The sequence below is a fragment of the Stigmatopora argus genome, chromosome 8 (genome assembly GCF_051989625.1).
Source record: "Stigmatopora argus isolate UIUO_Sarg chromosome 8, RoL_Sarg_1.0, whole genome shotgun sequence".
NCBI classification, from domain to species: Eukaryota; Metazoa; Chordata; class Actinopteri; order Syngnathiformes; family Syngnathidae; genus Stigmatopora; species Stigmatopora argus.
The window spans coordinates 5,438,979-5,456,894 of NC_135394.1; the positions used below are offsets into that span (position 1 = coordinate 5,438,979).

At 37.6% G+C, this 17,916-nt stretch overlaps 1 protein-coding gene across 2 annotated transcripts in view; it reads right to left on the reverse strand.

Moving 5' to 3' along the window:
- homer3b (homer scaffold protein 3b) overlaps nt 1-17,916 on the reverse strand; it is a 35,108-nt gene that overhangs the window by 12,926 nt on the left and 4,266 nt on the right. For both annotated transcript variants that reach the window (XM_077607551.1, XM_077607552.1), the window contains 4 exons: nt 10,766-10,922; nt 8,255-8,386; nt 6,614-6,721; nt 1,184-1,320 (listed from right to left, as the gene is read on the reverse strand). In XM_077607551.1, coding sequence (XP_077463677.1) covers nt 1,184-1,320; nt 6,614-6,721; nt 8,255-8,386; nt 10,766-10,922 — 534 coding nt within the window. The remainder of the gene's footprint in view (nt 1-1,183; nt 1,321-6,613; nt 6,722-8,254; nt 8,387-10,765; nt 10,923-17,916) is intronic.

The window sequence follows — 17,916 nt, forward strand, 5'->3', positions numbered from 1 at the left end:
TGAAGGTCAGGATTTAGTCAGGATATCAAATATACCAGAGGGCTTTGAAATGCATTACCGTAAGTCATATCTTTCCACAGCTTAGCAACCATACAGCTATTCACCATAGCAACAGAGGAAAAGATCCTGCACAGGCTGATAGACTCATCAAATAAAAGCATCTGGATTAGAGTTGCTCATGACATGTTTTGCTTTTTGCTAATCTCATACAAACAACTATGAGGACTGTGGCACACAAACTAGATGAAGACATGTATGAAAATTGGGGATGCCCACGAAATGGACCAATTAAATGCGAGTTTTGGGTTTTTTTTAACTCAAGAACACAAGGACAAAGTCTCCACTAGGCAAATCTGTTTTTCTTGAGTAGAGCACTTATTCAGTGCTGCTCCACTTAAAAATATGTTCAACTCATTATATTTCGACTGCGTAAAGGAAAGCTTGTTGTATAATAGTTTGCCTAAGTAGTTACAATTTTCACTTCAGTAAAGTGCATGCACAAATTGTGACCTTCTAAATGATAAGTGGATGATGATCCACTGTGAAATCAGTGGCAATCAAGATTGGATGCGTCGATAAAACGGGCCAACTTGTCTCACAACCAGTGCATGACAAAATAACCTATATTTGGCAACTGCATTAATCAACAAATTCTCGGGTTTGTGACACTTTAGGCTCATTTTAACTTTCTATTCTCCTCTCAGTAAGCCCTTTTTAAGTGGTACTAATCCAAACCTAAAATACCCGTTTGGCTCTCAGCTCATCTATTGGGGGATAACAGTGTTTTTAGGAGAGACTAGACAACATGGACACTGTTTACGCATTTAATTGTGTTAATTCTCAGGGCTTTAAATTAATCCAAAGTTGCTTTATCTAGTCAACGGGTGAACAGAGGAACAGTATATAAATTATTCTGCCTTTAAGATTTAAGAAACATGTCCGTGTGAGAGCGTATTGCAGTTTTCCATCATTGCGAACTACAAATGCAATATTGAACAAATTCATATTGTTCTGCCTATTGATTAAAATAGAGTGTTATCATTTCAATACATTTTAGCTACAGCTCTTATACTGTCATTGAAATTGTTAAATTGAATTTATCAATTTCAATAATTACTTTCAATCTGGACTCTGACATAAATGATGAAAATTAGAAGAAAAAAATGGTAGGTATGGTTATTACCCTTCAGACAACATCTTCTTGACCTTCTCCTTCTCCACTGTTAGTTCCATTTCTGCACTTTTACTGCGAAATAACTTTTCCTCCCCTGGCCCGTTAACTGTCAGCAGTGGTGGAGAATGACGGTCATCTGACAGCTCCTAGACCACCCGCAAAAATACAAACAATTTTGCTTAATAAGTCACCAAAATGATTGTTTTATTGATGTCATGTTCCTGGAAACACAGTAATTTGCCAATCTGCTCCAAGGTGGAGGATAGTTGGATTTGAAAGTTGCCTCCACTTTTCTGCGTGGAGTTTGCATGTTTTTCCCGTGGTTGTGTGTGAGAATTCTACAAATACTCCGGCATCTTCCCAGATTTCAAACAGCTTGGACAGGATGTGGGTACACTCTGATTTGGTCACAAGCCAATTAAAAGAGAAATATTTTCCTTTCGATGGCCATCTACAATCTCATACAAAATCATGAATAGCTCAAATTATTAAATACACACAATATATTGAATGATAACTGGTTGAAAAATCAGAAAACAGTTAAATCCTTTTGTTGTATATTCAAAATTTAGGCTTGTGAATCCAAAAATCAAGATCCCAACTGTTGTTTTAAGTGACAACAATTTGCCAGATAAATATATACATAAATTAACAAAATTAATAAATATAATCTAATTTGTTTATGGGTGTCATACAAAACGATATGGTGTGGGGATTATGGGCTTGATAAAGCGATAAAGAACAAAGGACACGAGTAGAAATTATGTTAAATTCAGCAACCCTAATACATACAGTATCATTTTTCATCCTCATAATGTCATAATGGTAGTCTTTCAAATAATTCCAAACACTATGACACTGAACAAGCTGAAAACACAAATGGTTGAGCACATTCGTTTTACTCTGATTAAGATGAAAATTAAATATTGATTGTGACCGCACACCCTTGGGGAACCCTTCAATGTAGTTTGTTTTGCACATTTGAGTTCCCTGTCCACTTATTTCGTTTTCTGTGCAGAAAGCAAAATAAGACACCAAATAATAGCTGAGGCATTACACTCTTGCACTTACTTTTGAGAAGTCTTGTAATATTAATTACATCGAGCCTGTCAGTATTCCCCCAAGGAGGATAGTGTATTATCTAGTACTCTGCAGCCCTGACTGCCCATATGGAGGCAAATACAGAAATTAAACAAAAGGCCCGCAGATGTAGAGAAGCATGAAGCCCCGTGAGTAAAATCAAAATAAAAGACAACTATGGTCAAGCTTTAAAGCCAAAGTATTATCTGTGCTTATAATGAATTTAACAATTCACTCTGTGGATCGTATTGTATATATTATGAATGGGATTAAAAAAGCACATTTCCCTCCATGTTGTTTCCTAACAAGCTGAGTAGGAGTTACGGTTGCACCATCTACCAAGTAACATCTCATTAGTCAACTTCAAAGAATTTGAGAATTCCTTCTCTCGAGGGTTTTTAAACGACTAGGGAAGTATATCAGATAGATTTTTACAGATATGAAACATTTCGTTAGAAGTTGCAACATCGATTGATAAATTCTGACATGGACAGAACAAATTTGGACGACATAAACATCTAAGTGGTTGAATGTGATTTTACAATTTGAATTGCTGCCAAATAAAAAATATATATACACTGGAAGATCGAATCTGAATGAAGCCTGTTTGGCCATGTTTTGATCACACAGCCTGGCTAGGATTTTTAAAGAGATATGCTTTTTGCAGGGCAGCGCAATGCCCTAGTGTTTAGCATGCCAACAGTCCTCAAAGGGCAAGCTTACATGTTCTTGTTATCTTGTGCATGTTCTTCCTCAGTACTGAATACATTTCATGTCAGGGGATTGGTAGGATGTAGAATCTAACCCAAAATCAGATGGGAGATTCTTCAGCCCAGCCATGACCCCTAATGAGGACAAGCACTACCTAAAATGGATGGATGGATGCCTTTACATTTTTATTCATAACAAATGGCAGAGATTTGTTCATGCTGCTCAACAACAAACAAAAGGATGAGCCAAAAAAGGATAAACAACCCAATGTAGAGGAACTCTTCCTTGTAGAGGTAATTTGCACTTCAGCAGCCAGTGTTAACAAAGGCAGTTCTCTTTGTGGACAGCACTAGCTGTGTTCTGATGTTACATTATGCTCTCAAGTCAGATTTGATCAGACTTCAGATTAATTATTCACCAAACCCATCATGCAACAGAGATGAATAACAAAGAATACCATAAAAATCTGCCTTAATATTGATTTACTGTTAAATTTCACATACCCGAGAGAGCTGATTGTGTGTCCACATCCCATGAGGCAGCAGTAAAATAAAGACAGAGGAGAAAAATTAAACAATGGTCATTATGTGTTCTCCACAAGGTGACTGATTGGTAGGTAATCTTAGGATGTGCAGCACAGTCATAGGTTTGTTATTAAATTCTTTTTTCAAAGTTTTATTATGAAATTATGACAGTAAAATATGGCAGTGAAATAATATATACTATATAGTGACGAAGAGTTAGACAATTTATTGTGAAATGCAGACCTGACCTAAAAGAGAATGAACAAAGGCATCGCCGTCAATGAGATCTTGGCAATTTTGAAGATGAAGTTGCTCTTCTAAAAGCTTTTATCGTGATATGCCTGCACCTTTTTTTTTGGAAGTACATTACACTATTGACTTATTTATTCGAGCCTCAGTCCATTTTGCTCTCTGAGCTTATATAAAGCTCTTGTCCCCACATTCTCAGCTTCATTGAGACCACAAGCCTCCTTCATTTATTCATGGCTCCAATGCATCAGTCCATGCAAGGCTTCCCTCGATGTACCTGTGTCCCTCACAATGCAACACACAACTTCTAGCATGGTTTCAATGGCAACACAATGTTATCAAATATTGATTAGTGGCATTTCAACTGTATTTCTGCACCCATCTGCATATATAATGTGCATGTTGTGGTATCCAATCAAGAGGCAGAGAAATACAACTGCTTCGACATTCATAAATGCTGACAATGTGTTACCACAGGGACAAAAGTATTGGGACACTTAATTATCCAGTCTGTATCCGTTTTTGATACCGCAACCAAAATGGCGCCGTTCAAGTGGCAGCCGGTGGCGGTAGCTCCGTCCACTCTTGCTCGTTTTGTGTTTTTGCTGCTTTTCTGTCTTAATGATTTGATTTGGTGATTCTTAATGATCCCATTTACTTTGATTAGCTATGTACTTTGTGCTTTTGCTTTGTTGTTCTGCGGCCTTTGCGACTGTACTGTCTAACTTATAACTATGCCTTTTCTTGCTACTGTCACAATGAAATTTCCTGAATACGGGATGAATAAACTTATCCAATCCAATCCAATTCAATCCAATATGAGGTAGTGCAAATGGTCGCCGGTCTTTTGGTCGCCGGCATTTTGGTCGCCGGCATTTTGGTCGCCGGCATTTTGGTCACCGGCCTTTTGGTCGGCGGTCTTTTGGTCGCCCGGAAGGTTATTGATAATTACCATTTAAATCGTTGCTCAAATTCCCTAAATACAAACTGTGACTTATTATTTAGTCATACTTAATTCCCTATTAATTATTAGGCTAAAGAAAAGCTTCAAATTTCCCGTACTTTTATTGTGTTTTGTTGGAGAACTTGTTAAGACCCTGAGTGACTAGCTTCTTAAAAGGGACAACACATGTACATACAATAATAATAATAATAATCGGACATAGGAACTCTTATACACTCACACTTCCACTCAGTGAAACTGCTCAGGGCCATTGTTGGCTTTTATTGATGCGTAGACCGTGTTGTTTTACCTTGTTTTGTCGCCGGTCTTTTGGTTGCCCGTTGTCGCGGTCCGGGCGACCAAAAGACCGCGACCAAAAGACGGTGACCAAAAGACGGTGACCAAAAGACCGGCGACCAAACAACCGCACACGAGTCCAAATAACTGTTTTTTTTAAATCATCCAAATGTTTGTAAGGCCATCTTTGTTGGACCTATGAGAGGTTTTTTGAGCTCTATTTTCTAGGCCATTTCATGTTTAATAAGCATGAGGCCAGTGTCACAAGTTTATTTTCCCACAGCAAACTCATCGATGCTTGGTTTTTAATTTCCTTCGTGGGCTCGGCATAGCCAGGCTGGGACAGACAAAAGACTTCCCCAAACAAAGTTTTAAGCAAATACTTGTCTGGGTAAGATAACGAAATAAAATTCCTGTTTAGAATAATAAATATTTCTGACACTGGACCTTATTGCCTGTAGCCTTTAAATCACAGATGCTCCAAAGTACACATCTGCTGTTTTAACAGAGCAAGCCCAAGTGAAGTGGAAAAGAAATAAAGACTGACTTTTTTTGCCAGATGTATTTTTTTCACATGTAGGTATATATATTCTCTACAGCAGGGTTGTCAAACTCATTTTCTCACAAGGCACAGCTACCACATTAGGGTCGTTATGAATGTGAACAATTATAGGCCACATAGGAGTGTGTCATATTATTAACCGTATGGAAGGACTGGAGATATAATTACTGCTGCATAATATAATACTAAAATACTAATCTGTCATGATATATTCTCTGACAGTTGGCCCGTCTAGAAGTCAATGAATGCTGATATGTCCAAGTCCCTGTTTAAAACCTTGTACCTTGGATTTCCTGGTTTCCATGGTGAGACAAGCTATCGCCTACAATGGCATCTCAATGTCATTCATTCATCTGCTGAATTCCTAATTTGCTTGCTATTAAGGATAATGATTATTTTTTTCCAAGTTTAGTCCTACAATAGAACAACAGGGATGTTTATGTAAGTGCAGATTTTTCTAGACTGTACTCACTGTTGCATCCTACAGCAGCTATTGTATGCCAAGCAGACATGTGGGGGCAGGAATTTCTTTTCCCATGAACAATATTACAAAATACTTCATCTGTCCAAATCCACTACAAAGATTCTTGAAAGAAAATCAATGGCAGATTCATGCCTTGAATGGTATGACTTGATCTTTGTGAATACGCGTCCAATGGAATGTACCCACCGAAATGCCCCTAAGGGGGATTTTAGCAACATGGGTGGCTTTCATTGTGGTGCCCAGAACACCACCTTTGATGCTGTTATTTTTGTTTGATTAAGAACTATTTTGATAACTGGTTAATTGTTTTGAGCCTATTTTGGTCTAAATCTTGTGATTTCAACCTCTTAACATTAAATACAGTGATTTTCCTAGTCTTCCATCATGACAAGACATTATCAAATATCTGCTTTTCTACAAAGAAACATTGATGAATATACTTTTTCTAAATTCTGTAATATCATAAGCCAAACTACTAATGCAATAATTCTCAACATTCTTTTACTCATTCATCTTCCAGACAGCAATAAATTCGCATGGTTGCTCAAATGGAACAATAACATCAGTGTAAATAGGTGCTTTTGCTAACCTGTGGGGCAGCGATGCTAAGAGCAGGATTGGCTAGTTCGTACCGCTCCTGGGATTTCTCTCTGGCCAGTCGGGCTGCCTCCTTGACCTCCTTAAATTGTTCTGCAAACTGAAAATGAACAAAGAGTGCAAACAGGTGAACTCACAGTCTGCCTTTAAGCATTATTTAAAAAACATGTTTTGAAATAAACATGGATCCAATCAGTCATTTCATTCTGATAATATACAATACAATAATATGTATTCTATTCACTTTTCAGCAGGAGTGACCCAACAACAACAACAACAACAGGCCTACACAATAGAAAGATTGCATCTTAAAGGCCTCCTCTCACATTGGGGTACTTTACAGAATTTGACAGATTGGATTTAGCTGACAACCAATATTCTTTATCTTTGTCAAATAAACCCAAAAAGTGCAAAAAAAAGTTTTGACATCATGGGTGGACTTCATGCACTACGTCCTCTTCCGTTTAGTTTCATTGTGGCCAACATTTTAGCCCTGTGATTGGCTGGCCACCAATTCAGGGTGTCCTTCATTTGTGGCCATAGTTGGGATAGGCTACAGGACCCCAGCAACCCTTGTGAGTATAGGTGGTTTGTAAAATGGATTAATTAATGAATATTATTTTTATAAAAAAAACAAAAAACAACTGCACCTGATTTCAAGGCGGACTTAACCTCCTATGACCTGGCGTCCATATATGTGGATATCATATTTTTGGTTGTCAAAGACTACAATGTTAAATTTTGGACTACAAGGGCCTGGCGTCCACTTATGATGTGGACATCAATTTTCTCTGAAACTACATCATAATTCTTTGTTTTTACACTCATTAGGTCCCAATTAGCCTAAATATCAAAGAGAAAATAAAAATGCATGACTTGCAAGAGGCTGGGTCTTAGGAGGTTAAACCATATCTGACTGTTTTACAAGGCAGTGAATCTGTTTTAATCTGGTTGGATAACTTCGTGCTTGAATGTAACTGGGTTAGTGGGGTGGGGTCGGCAATGGCCCTGGGTGACAGGAAGCACACTTGCATTTGGAGGTTACACCAATAAAGTGTTGACAACTGGAAAAAAATGAGTGGATGTCTCATAGCTTTGGCCTCAACTTAAAAAAAAAAGTTGTGCGACTTCTAGTATGTACCAAGATCCTCTCCAAAAGGCAAATTAAGCACATTTGCGAAAACTGTTGCTCAGAATCTGCACTTTACAATCATTAACTTTTCCTTATCAATTTTGTTTTTTGGTCTATTAATAAATAAATCATTCTTCAGTTTGAGGCGGCCGGGTGGCGCCAGTGGTTCAAATCCAGGTTGGTCCACCTGTGTGAAGTTTACATGTTCTCCCCGGGCCTGCGTGGGTTTCCTCCGGGTACTCCGGTTTCCTCCCACATTCCAAAAACATGTGTGGTAGGCTGATTGGACACTCTAAATTGCCCCTAGGTATGAGTGTGAGCGTGGATGGTTGTTTCTCTCTTTGTGCCCTGCGATTGGCTGGACACCGATTCAGGGTGTCCCCGCCTCTGGCCCGGAGTCAGCTGGGATAGGCTCCAACACCCCCCCTGCGACCTTAACGAGGATAAAGCGGTTCAGAAAATGAGATGAGAGATGAGATTCTTCAGTTTTTTTCATCTTACCTGCTGCAGCTGCAGCTCTGTGGAGAAGCCGAGGCCATATACTGTATTAGCCCGGCTGTCGGCCCATTGACCAAACTTTTGGGAGGTTTTGGTGAAGGTCATGTTAGGGGTGATGGTGCTGTTTATGATAGCCTATTAACGCAAAGAACAAAATAATGATTCAAGTGACACAGAACTTCAATTGTAAGTACACTTGAACCTCGTTTTACAAATATAACCAATTCCGTGACTACTTTTCGCAAAGTATAAAAATTCCCTAGAGTCGAGATCATTTCTTAACCGATTTCTTTCATTTGATGATTCATTCAAGTTCATATTTTGGGTTTGAAAAAAACAACTTTATATTTATAATGGATGCCAATTATTCATTATTTGTCCTTAGGCCCTATCCATTTTATCCGCAAATACCGAGGGTCCACTGTAGTCTTTGTCGGATGGTAAACAGATGCAGTACAGGAGCAAATCTGCTAGCCAGCTAGGAGCGAGTGGTTGTAGCTCATGGCCTGACAGACCTGCCAGCATCCATTCGCAAGATATGCTCTTTGAACCAGTTCATGATTTTTAGAGCAAAACTCCTAAATAATGCATGTATTTATTTATTAAATTTATCCAGAAAGGGAGGTTTATATATTACGAATAACAAGACACAGATTGTAGGTCTGCACCCTTAAGTTTAATAATAACGTATTTATTGGATTTTTCTGTTTGCATTTTTCTCATAAATCTGCCAACTAAGTCGAAAGTAGTAAATTTTAACATTGCAGCACAGTTAAAAATGATAAATTAATGAGATAGGACTTATACAAGATTTCAATTGTAGTAGTGCAGTGTTCTCAGGTGCACCTCATTATTTTTGTCTTATTGGATGAATTGTTGCCTTTTTCTTTCTGTGAAACTTTGTCTTTTTTATCGACTGTTGAAATAATTAGAATCCTCCTCATTGATTTTGATGCAGTTATGTCGACAATTATTTAATAATTGCTTTTACAATTGATTTTCCTCCAAACATTTATTAATTAGGTATTATTTTCTTATTTTTTAAATGACATGTCTGTCAACTGTTGGTCAATTTTGACTCTTTTGATGATTCATGGCTCGGTAAATGAAGTGTTCAAATCAAGCACATGATAAAGTTGGATATAGTTTGTTAAAATGATGTTATATTTTAAATAATTGAAGTCGTAAGCACTTGAATTATTTATAAATATATTCATATAGAGTAAATTCTAAGACCGTTGCATTGCAGTATATCGACTAAATCTGCACTGTACAGTATGTGCTTTGTGATAAAACTAGCAAAGAAGTTTCCATGATTTCAGAGACACGCTATTATCAAGCTGTTTTGCATTGGCTCACCGAAGAAGGTCGTTTCCAATGACACATTATTCACAGGCACTGCATAGACAACTGGAGACACATGAATATATATTTTATATACCAATCTCAGGTTCAATTTGATTGTTTTTATTCTTGTGTGTCTCGAGACCTTGAAAAAACACTTTTGTATTTACATTAATCTTCATGCAGGTCACACAAATAATCTCACTGAAACTTTATTAGCCTATGTTCACAATACAGAGCGTGACACCAAATTCATTTTTCCGTAAATTCCAACCTTTAGGTGTAGTCAAACGTGATTTGTGTGAAGGGTCTGAATGTTTTGTCAAAGACTGTTGACACATTTCACTTGTTGATGACTTATACAAATTAAATGTCTCTGGATTTAGCATTCATGATGCAGAGGCATTGCGTACATGACTGATTAATATCCATTATCCACATTTGAAAGTGTCCCAGGTTGGAGTTGGAAAAAAATCGTAATTGGGGTGTTCATTTTATATGCAAATATAATACACGCACTAGAGCAAGTCTCAAAGTGGCGGCCCGGGGGCCAAATCTGGCCCGCTGCATCATTTTGTGTGGCCCGGGAAAGTAAATCATGAGTGCCGACTTTCTGTTTTAGGATCAAATTAAAATGAAGAGTATGGATGTATATTATTATATATTAGTATATATTTCCTGATTTTCTCCCTTTTAAATCAATAATTGTAATTTTTTAATCCATTTTCTGTGTTTTTAGTTCAAAAATCATTTTGTAAAATCTAAAAATATATTAATAAAAGCTAAAATAAACATTGTTTTAGATCTATAAAAAACTGAATATTCAGGGCTTTTAATCCAGTTCTTTTAATCCATTTATAAAACGTCTATCTAAGTTTATCTAAAATGGTCCGGCCCACATGAAATCGAGTTGACGTTAACGCGGCCCGCGAACCAACCCAAGTCTGACACCCCTGCACTACAGCAAAGAAATCGGAATGACCTGAGATGTGAACTTTGCGTTAGTCATGCAAAATCCTAAGAAAAGCACTGTGCTGCTAATCTAGTGATATCAAGATGAACTCTTGACTTCTCTCGTAACATCAATGTAACAGTCTATGATATCTTTACCACTGTGATCTAAGACTAATGTTGAAATAAGTTCATATGTGTGTGAATGGTCATACTCACTTTAGTTCCGCCCACGCTAATGATGCGGTAGACGTTACGGCTGGCATCATAGAAGAAGGACACAGTGACGGCATGCTTGCTGGCCGGCAGCCAATTGCGTTTGGTAGCCGGGTCGATCTGGAACACATGAGCTCGGGCGCTGAAGATGGGCTGCTCCCTTTAAAATACATTGATGTTTGCATGTTAATGGCTGAACTTATTCACAAGCTCCGACAAAGGCAACATGCTTGATTTTGATACAGTGCAACATACTTGCCTTGAATAGCAATAATGTATCTGTTCCTACCACATTTCATTCTCAACATAGCTACAATGTTTAGGAATATGCATAGACTACTTTAAATACATAAAATCAATCTTCAATATGGTTATTGTCACAATATCCACTTTAATATTCCAGGCCACGCAGTAGTTATCCACAATACACCATTAACTATCTTATTTTTTATTACAATTTAATATATATTTTCATAAAATACATATAAAAACAACAATTTCCCATAACAGCTATCTATTATTATAACATTGTAATTGTTAATAGTTAACAATAATATAAGAATCTATCCACAACAATAGATAATCTTGCATAGTCATGCTTTAAACTGATAATTACAGACCCTGGCGATTAACAAAATTCCTCTTACTAGTGGAGAGGATAAGGTTATTTTTCTACTATTTTACAATTGGACATTGAAGCCGATTGTTGTCTGACTTACTCAAACTCGAATTGTTGTGTATTGTGGTGTATGCATTTACTGTACATGATGAATGGGTATTGTTATTAAATTTCCCTCTTAAATTATAAACTGGCAGCAGCTTAATAGAATACGTAATTGTACAATTTTAAACGTCACAATCCTCTTTTTGTAGCAGTAGAAAGTTACAAATAAAGTTACAAATTGAAAGTCGTACCCTAAGAAAAAAAAGAATACATTGTGAAGAAATAAATGTTTATAATTGAACTGTATGTTTTTACAAAGAATATGGTCAGTTATGGATTACACACCTAAAATGGGTTAAAAACCGCTGTAGACCTAAAACAACAACAACCAATTTAAAATTGTTGCTTAGTATTGTCATCCATGCATACAATGATGTTAATGAGGATAAAACAGGTCAGCGAAAGCAACACTCTTATTAAGATACTTTTCTATATGGGTCAGCAGTGGCTATATGATGTATTGTTCTACATGGATTTGCTTTGAATTACCCAACATTTGCATACCAACAATAGCCATTGTTGCTGATGCTGCAGTATTAGACAGAAGCAGCAGAAGGAGATTCAGTATGAGTAACCAATGAAATAAAATAATGGTTTAAAAGAGTATCATTGTAGAAAAAAACTAAAACTACTGACTACATTGGTGGGCTTTACACATTAGTAGGTAAATGTTAAACATTTGCCACTTTAGGAGTTAATGGGTAAATAAGGATAGAAAACACTATTCATGATGCCTGAAATAAGTATACAATTTATTTTATATTCATTCAAGATTTGTAGGAATATAGGAAGTACATTTTTAAAAATGTCAGCAGTTGCTGAGAAAAGGTTTTATTTGCAAAATCCAGCTCACAGATGGGAGGGATAAGCACTATGGACTTGGTAAAAAGCTGAAGGGACAACATTTTTGGCTTTAGATAAAGTATTTCTACAAGCAACAAAAAGATAGAGGAATTGGCATGAAGAGAATTCAGGAGGCATTCAACCAAACAAGCCAGCAGAAAAAAGAATGCATACTGGGATGAAAATGCAGCTAATGCTGACTATTTTTTTAGATTTTGATTGCATAAAAGCCAAGATTGCAGATTTAAAAAACAAAACCATGTAGATAAAACCAAAGGTCCCAGTTGCCCAGGCACAGTTTCTTCAATAACGTATATTGATTTTTAATTGTGCCCCCCAGAAAAACTGATAGAGTGACAAGATAAAAAGCCAAATTCTGTTTATGTCCCTTATACAGTGGTAGATGTGAAATACTCCAGGGTTGATCCATTCACTTCACAGGGCTAAATTTAAAGTTTTTAACAAAGCTAAGATGTCAACTTTGGGATTGAGGGAAGAAGGTGGAGTACTCAAAGCCTACACAAATATCATTGTTATATTGTCATATGAATTTACTTATTGTTTGTTGAGGGGGAATAGTTAAATATCCACATTATGTGCTAAATTGCTGTACTCCAATAAAATATGATTCAACCTTAGCCAGTCACCATCGCTGATGCGGTTGTAAAATGTCTTCTGATTACAAATGTGGATGGTCTGATGAAAAAAGCTTCAATAAGATAACTATTAAACCAATGCAAAACATATTTTGCCGGGAAAGATAACAGCCTTATTGTTTTAGAAATAGTAACACAATCAGTAATGCTGGTTATTTAGGATCGCAGATGGATAACTAATTATGAGGTGTGTCCTCAGACTTTTTTCCATCAAAGCCAAAAAACAACTGCAGCAGAATCGCAGCAATACACAAAATTGACAGACGCAATCGTATCTCCAATTATCAGGCATGAAGAAAATTAAAACAAGCTTAAAACAAGCTTTATTTTTCTCAGAAAAACCAATTACCTGCCTGAATACCAGACAAAAGAAAGTGTGAATTAATTATCATCTCAGCAAACGAGATGCAGCCAAAATTTCCACTTTATCGTCCTCTCATCTTAATGAGAAGCGATGATTGACAGCTCATCAGCTCCCAGTTGTCACACCCAATCACACGGGGAATGGAAATTTCTCATTTATTTGGCTTGTCTTGTTGTTGCCTCATGAAAAGCCTCTCAAACTAATCAACTCAGATGGGAATCATCACTCGGTGGTTCGAGGAAACTAATAGAATCAAATGATAATGTTTTTTTGTTTTTAATTTCAGCAACAGTGAAGGTTATCCAGAGGCCGAGTGCTTGGTGCATCGGCCTCATAGTTCTGGGGTCAAAGTCTCATCACCAATTCAGGTGTCCCTCACCTGGTGCCCGTACTTAGCAGTGACAGGCTCCAGCACCCCCTGCAACCCTTGTGAAGATAAGCGGTTCAGAAAATGAATGAATGTGTTGTCGGCCATCTTAATGGATGGCTATGTGTATAGAAAGATACACTCATATTAAGCTACTATTAGATGACGGTAAAAAAAGAACATCTCAAAATTACATTGAGGCAATCATTCTGTTCAATTGTAAATGACTTAAGTAATTAATAATTAAATAATAACAAAACTTATCACTGGCAATAAGTGATCACTTGCAACCCTTCAATTAAAATGGATTGGACATCGATCCCATCAGAGGCAGCCAATGAGTGAATGAATGTCATAAATTAATATCTAGTCTTACTAGTGACTTAACAGTCATGTTAAATGTTTATGTAAAGCTAGTTATAAATGAGGGGTGGCCCGCTGGTGCGAGTGGTTAGCGCGTCGGCCTCACAGCTCTGGGGTCTTGGGTTCAAATCCAGGTCATGTCCACCTGTGTGGAGTTTGCATGTTCTCCCCGGGCCTGTGTGGGTTTCCTCCGGGTACTCCAGTTTCCTCCCACATTCCAAAAACATGCATGGTAGGCTGATTGGACACTATAAATTGCCCCTAGCTATGGGTGTGAGTGTACACCACCAATTCAGTGTGTGCTCCAGCACCCCCTACAACCCTAATGAGGATAAAGCATTTCAGAAAATGAGATGAGGTATTTATAAATGAAAATATTTGATACAATATACTGTCTTTTTTACATTCTTTCAGAGGCTTATGAAGGACTAAGGGTAAATCTTTTTACAGATCCCTTGGCTATGAGCGACGGTCATCAAATTTGTGACAGGTCATCTGAATCAATCAGATGCAATCTTTTCACGTCATACATGCATCCGTTCCTCCACCCCCTCCATCATACACACTCATTGCTGCTCATTCATGCTTGAGCGCACCGAGCGCATGCAGATTACAGTTCAGTAATTAAAGGGGTCACAAACATGTTCAGTTATGTTTATTTAAAGGATTTTGTCTCTACTGTTACTTTGCTATGTGAAGGCCTACTGTGTTTTTTTCCTGCCCTATGATCACAGTCGAAAATTATCCCCTCTATATTTTCCCTCGCACCTTGACATCATCTTCCACTGTGTGTGTGTAGGCGGGTTGTGCCAGTGGGAAAAAATCGTGAGCCCCTCCACATGGGCTGGAAGAAAAATTAAATATGAACACTCATACTTTATAATAGCTCCACAAATCATAATACAATATTATGAAAACCTATCCACACTCCTTTGCACCTGAAAACTGGGCCACCTTTTGGGGACAGCGTCACTCACCTGTCACCCCCCTAAATTCCACCCCTGGCGGGCACGTCACTTTGGTTAAAGACAGGGATTGTTGCTCATACTTCTAATATGACCTTCAGTTACAAAAATAACCACGGACAAATGTGTTTAGTGTTTTTTTTAAGTACAAACAAGGAAAATTATCTAGTAAGATACAAGAAGAATGTATACACTCAGGGAAAGGCACCAAAAACCCTGTGTTGATTATTAAAGGTAATTAGTGAAGGAAAATTAAACTTTTAGCGAAACTTGGCCGTAGGCTATCAGTTTATTATCTTTATACAAAACCTTTTTTCAGAAGAGCTAGCACCACTTGTTTGAATTTACGTGTATTTTAGGGTTTAAACAGCTCTACAGGGATTTCAGTCCTACAACAGAAAAACTAGATGGCGTAGTGTCGAACGTTTATGAGAAATATTCTTTCATAACTTTTGCACGAGTGCTCACAGTTCTGAGATCAAAAGTTCAATACCAGGCAGGTGGGTCACCTTCCTGTGTGGAGTATGCATGTTCTCCTCTGGCTTGTGTGGGTTTTCTCCAGGTATTCCAGTGTCCTCCCACATCACCAAAACAGCCACAGTAGGCTAGTTGAACCCCCTAATTTGCCCCTAGGTATGAGTGTGTGCGTAAATGCTTGTTCGTCTCCTTCTGCGTTGTGATTGGCTTGCCACCAATTCAGGGTGCCTGGTGACATTAGTTAGCTGGGATAGGCTACAGCACCCTTGGGGACCCTTCTGGGGATAAGCGGTAGGGAAAATTAATGAAGGAATTGACTTTCTGTGTTAGTTTGTTTGCATTTTTTTTAGTTATGGGCCTACACAAGCCAGTGTCAGTCTGACAAAGAGTGGCATTTGGAACAACTGAATGACCTGATCAGGTGCCAGCTGATACTTGTAGACTATTATCTGGGTCATGGAAACAGCTCTTGTCTGACTTTGAAAAAAAACAAACATTGTTTGATTCTTTGCAATGGTCAAGACAAGCTTAACATCTCATCAACATGGTTAACATCTCCTTTAAGTCATTAACTCCGTCTTCAGGAAGTGTAGTTAGCTTGAGGCTGTTAGTGACCTGCTACCTACATGAATAATTAATGATCATTAAACTATCAGATGGCTGGGGGATGTGGGTATATACTATACACAGTATGTCGGCAAAGATACTATGCAGATCCATGAGGCTCTTGAAGACATTTGAGCTTAAGATATTCCATGACAATGCCCCTAATTCAAAACACGAATCTAAAATCAGCTTTTAAAATGACTGGAAATGTGATTACCAGTAATCATTTCCACAAAAGACAAAAAAATGTGCTCACGTTGGCAATGAGTATGTTTTAAATAGCGCTCGATAATATTGCTATAAATGTAATAAATACAGGCCGGCCTTTCTGGTGTGTCTGTCTTGGCCCGAAAAAGTTTTGACACAATACAAATAGCGAATCAAAACTGAATGCACAGACATGGAAGTGCCAAATTTCAATATTATATTCTCCTGTTTGGAAATGGTTTCTTCTATAGCACGATGGATTGTGTTTACCAACAAAGCTTTATTGAATATAATATCCTTTACAGCTAGAACTCATTATGAACTCATGGTTCCACTGAAACCATAAGAATTCCTAGGTAGTACCAATCTACATACAGTACATTACATTTAATGAAATACCATGCTTTCACCAGTCAGGCCAGGTTTTATATGTCCTGAAACAGACCGGTGCAATTGCAATCCTTAAATTACAATAATTAAAAAACCCATTTTATGGTTGTCAGGCTAATAATAACAAACTATATTTACCCTTAAGGGTTTTTTTCTGTCCTGGATACTGTATACCTCCAACATTAAAGTCTAAATGACGGGATCATTTGCACGGATAATTTTTAGCATCGCTGCTTTAAAAAGACAAACCTGTTCCCTCAAGATTTGCGAATTTTCGGGGGTGATGTTGTTTTGGAAGATTTAGTATCAAGTTTATTTCTCGAAAAGTGTTGTTATCCTTTGAACATCCAGCCAACTACGTTGGTTCATTCATCCAAGAGAAAATAAACACTTTTGAAGCCAAAGTAACATTGAGCCACGTATGCGAACAACAACATAGAATTTGGAGTTGTTTATTGTATGGGAATAATAATTCTAATAATATATAATTATAATATTAAGTTGTATACAACCAGAGTGTGAACAAAATTGCCAAGTAGATTCTGGGTCATATGACCCGGTAACGTCTCGGTATATCATGTTTGAAAACAGCTACATAGGGAAGAAGAAATCTTTTAAAAAGTAGAACGTACTTTGTACATGAAAGGTCAGCCAGTCATGCACGAGCATTGACATCTTTTCTTCTTGATATTTCCCACCCACTGTACAGCTAGTTAGGCTGTCAGGAGCATGTGAGGACTCAGTGTGCTAAGTATATTTCGGTCATTATGAAACGAAATAACAAGGTGTGTCAAAAGTTCCATGACCTTTGTAGCAAACTAGTTACTACAAACTATGTTATTCTTCTTTAAAGCAATCCGACATGAAATCAAATGAACCTTGCCAGATTTCTATTCTAAACCTTCCAGCATTTCTGAAAAGATGCTTTCCACAGCTCTTTCATCAGAACCATCTTGATGTTCCTACCATCTTCAAAGTGGGTCTTCTTGATGACCCAACTGAACTTGTGAAAGAGGGTAGGGGGGAGGGGCTATCACAAAAAGCCAAGTTGGGTGAGTAGGGAGCTTGCTAAGGCACGCTGATGATATTCACAGCTATGCCCTGCCAGATGGATATTGGGTGGAAGCTCGGATTCAACATGAAGCAGCCACAAAATTTCCCTCCCACAACTTTTCCATCATCTCATACTAAA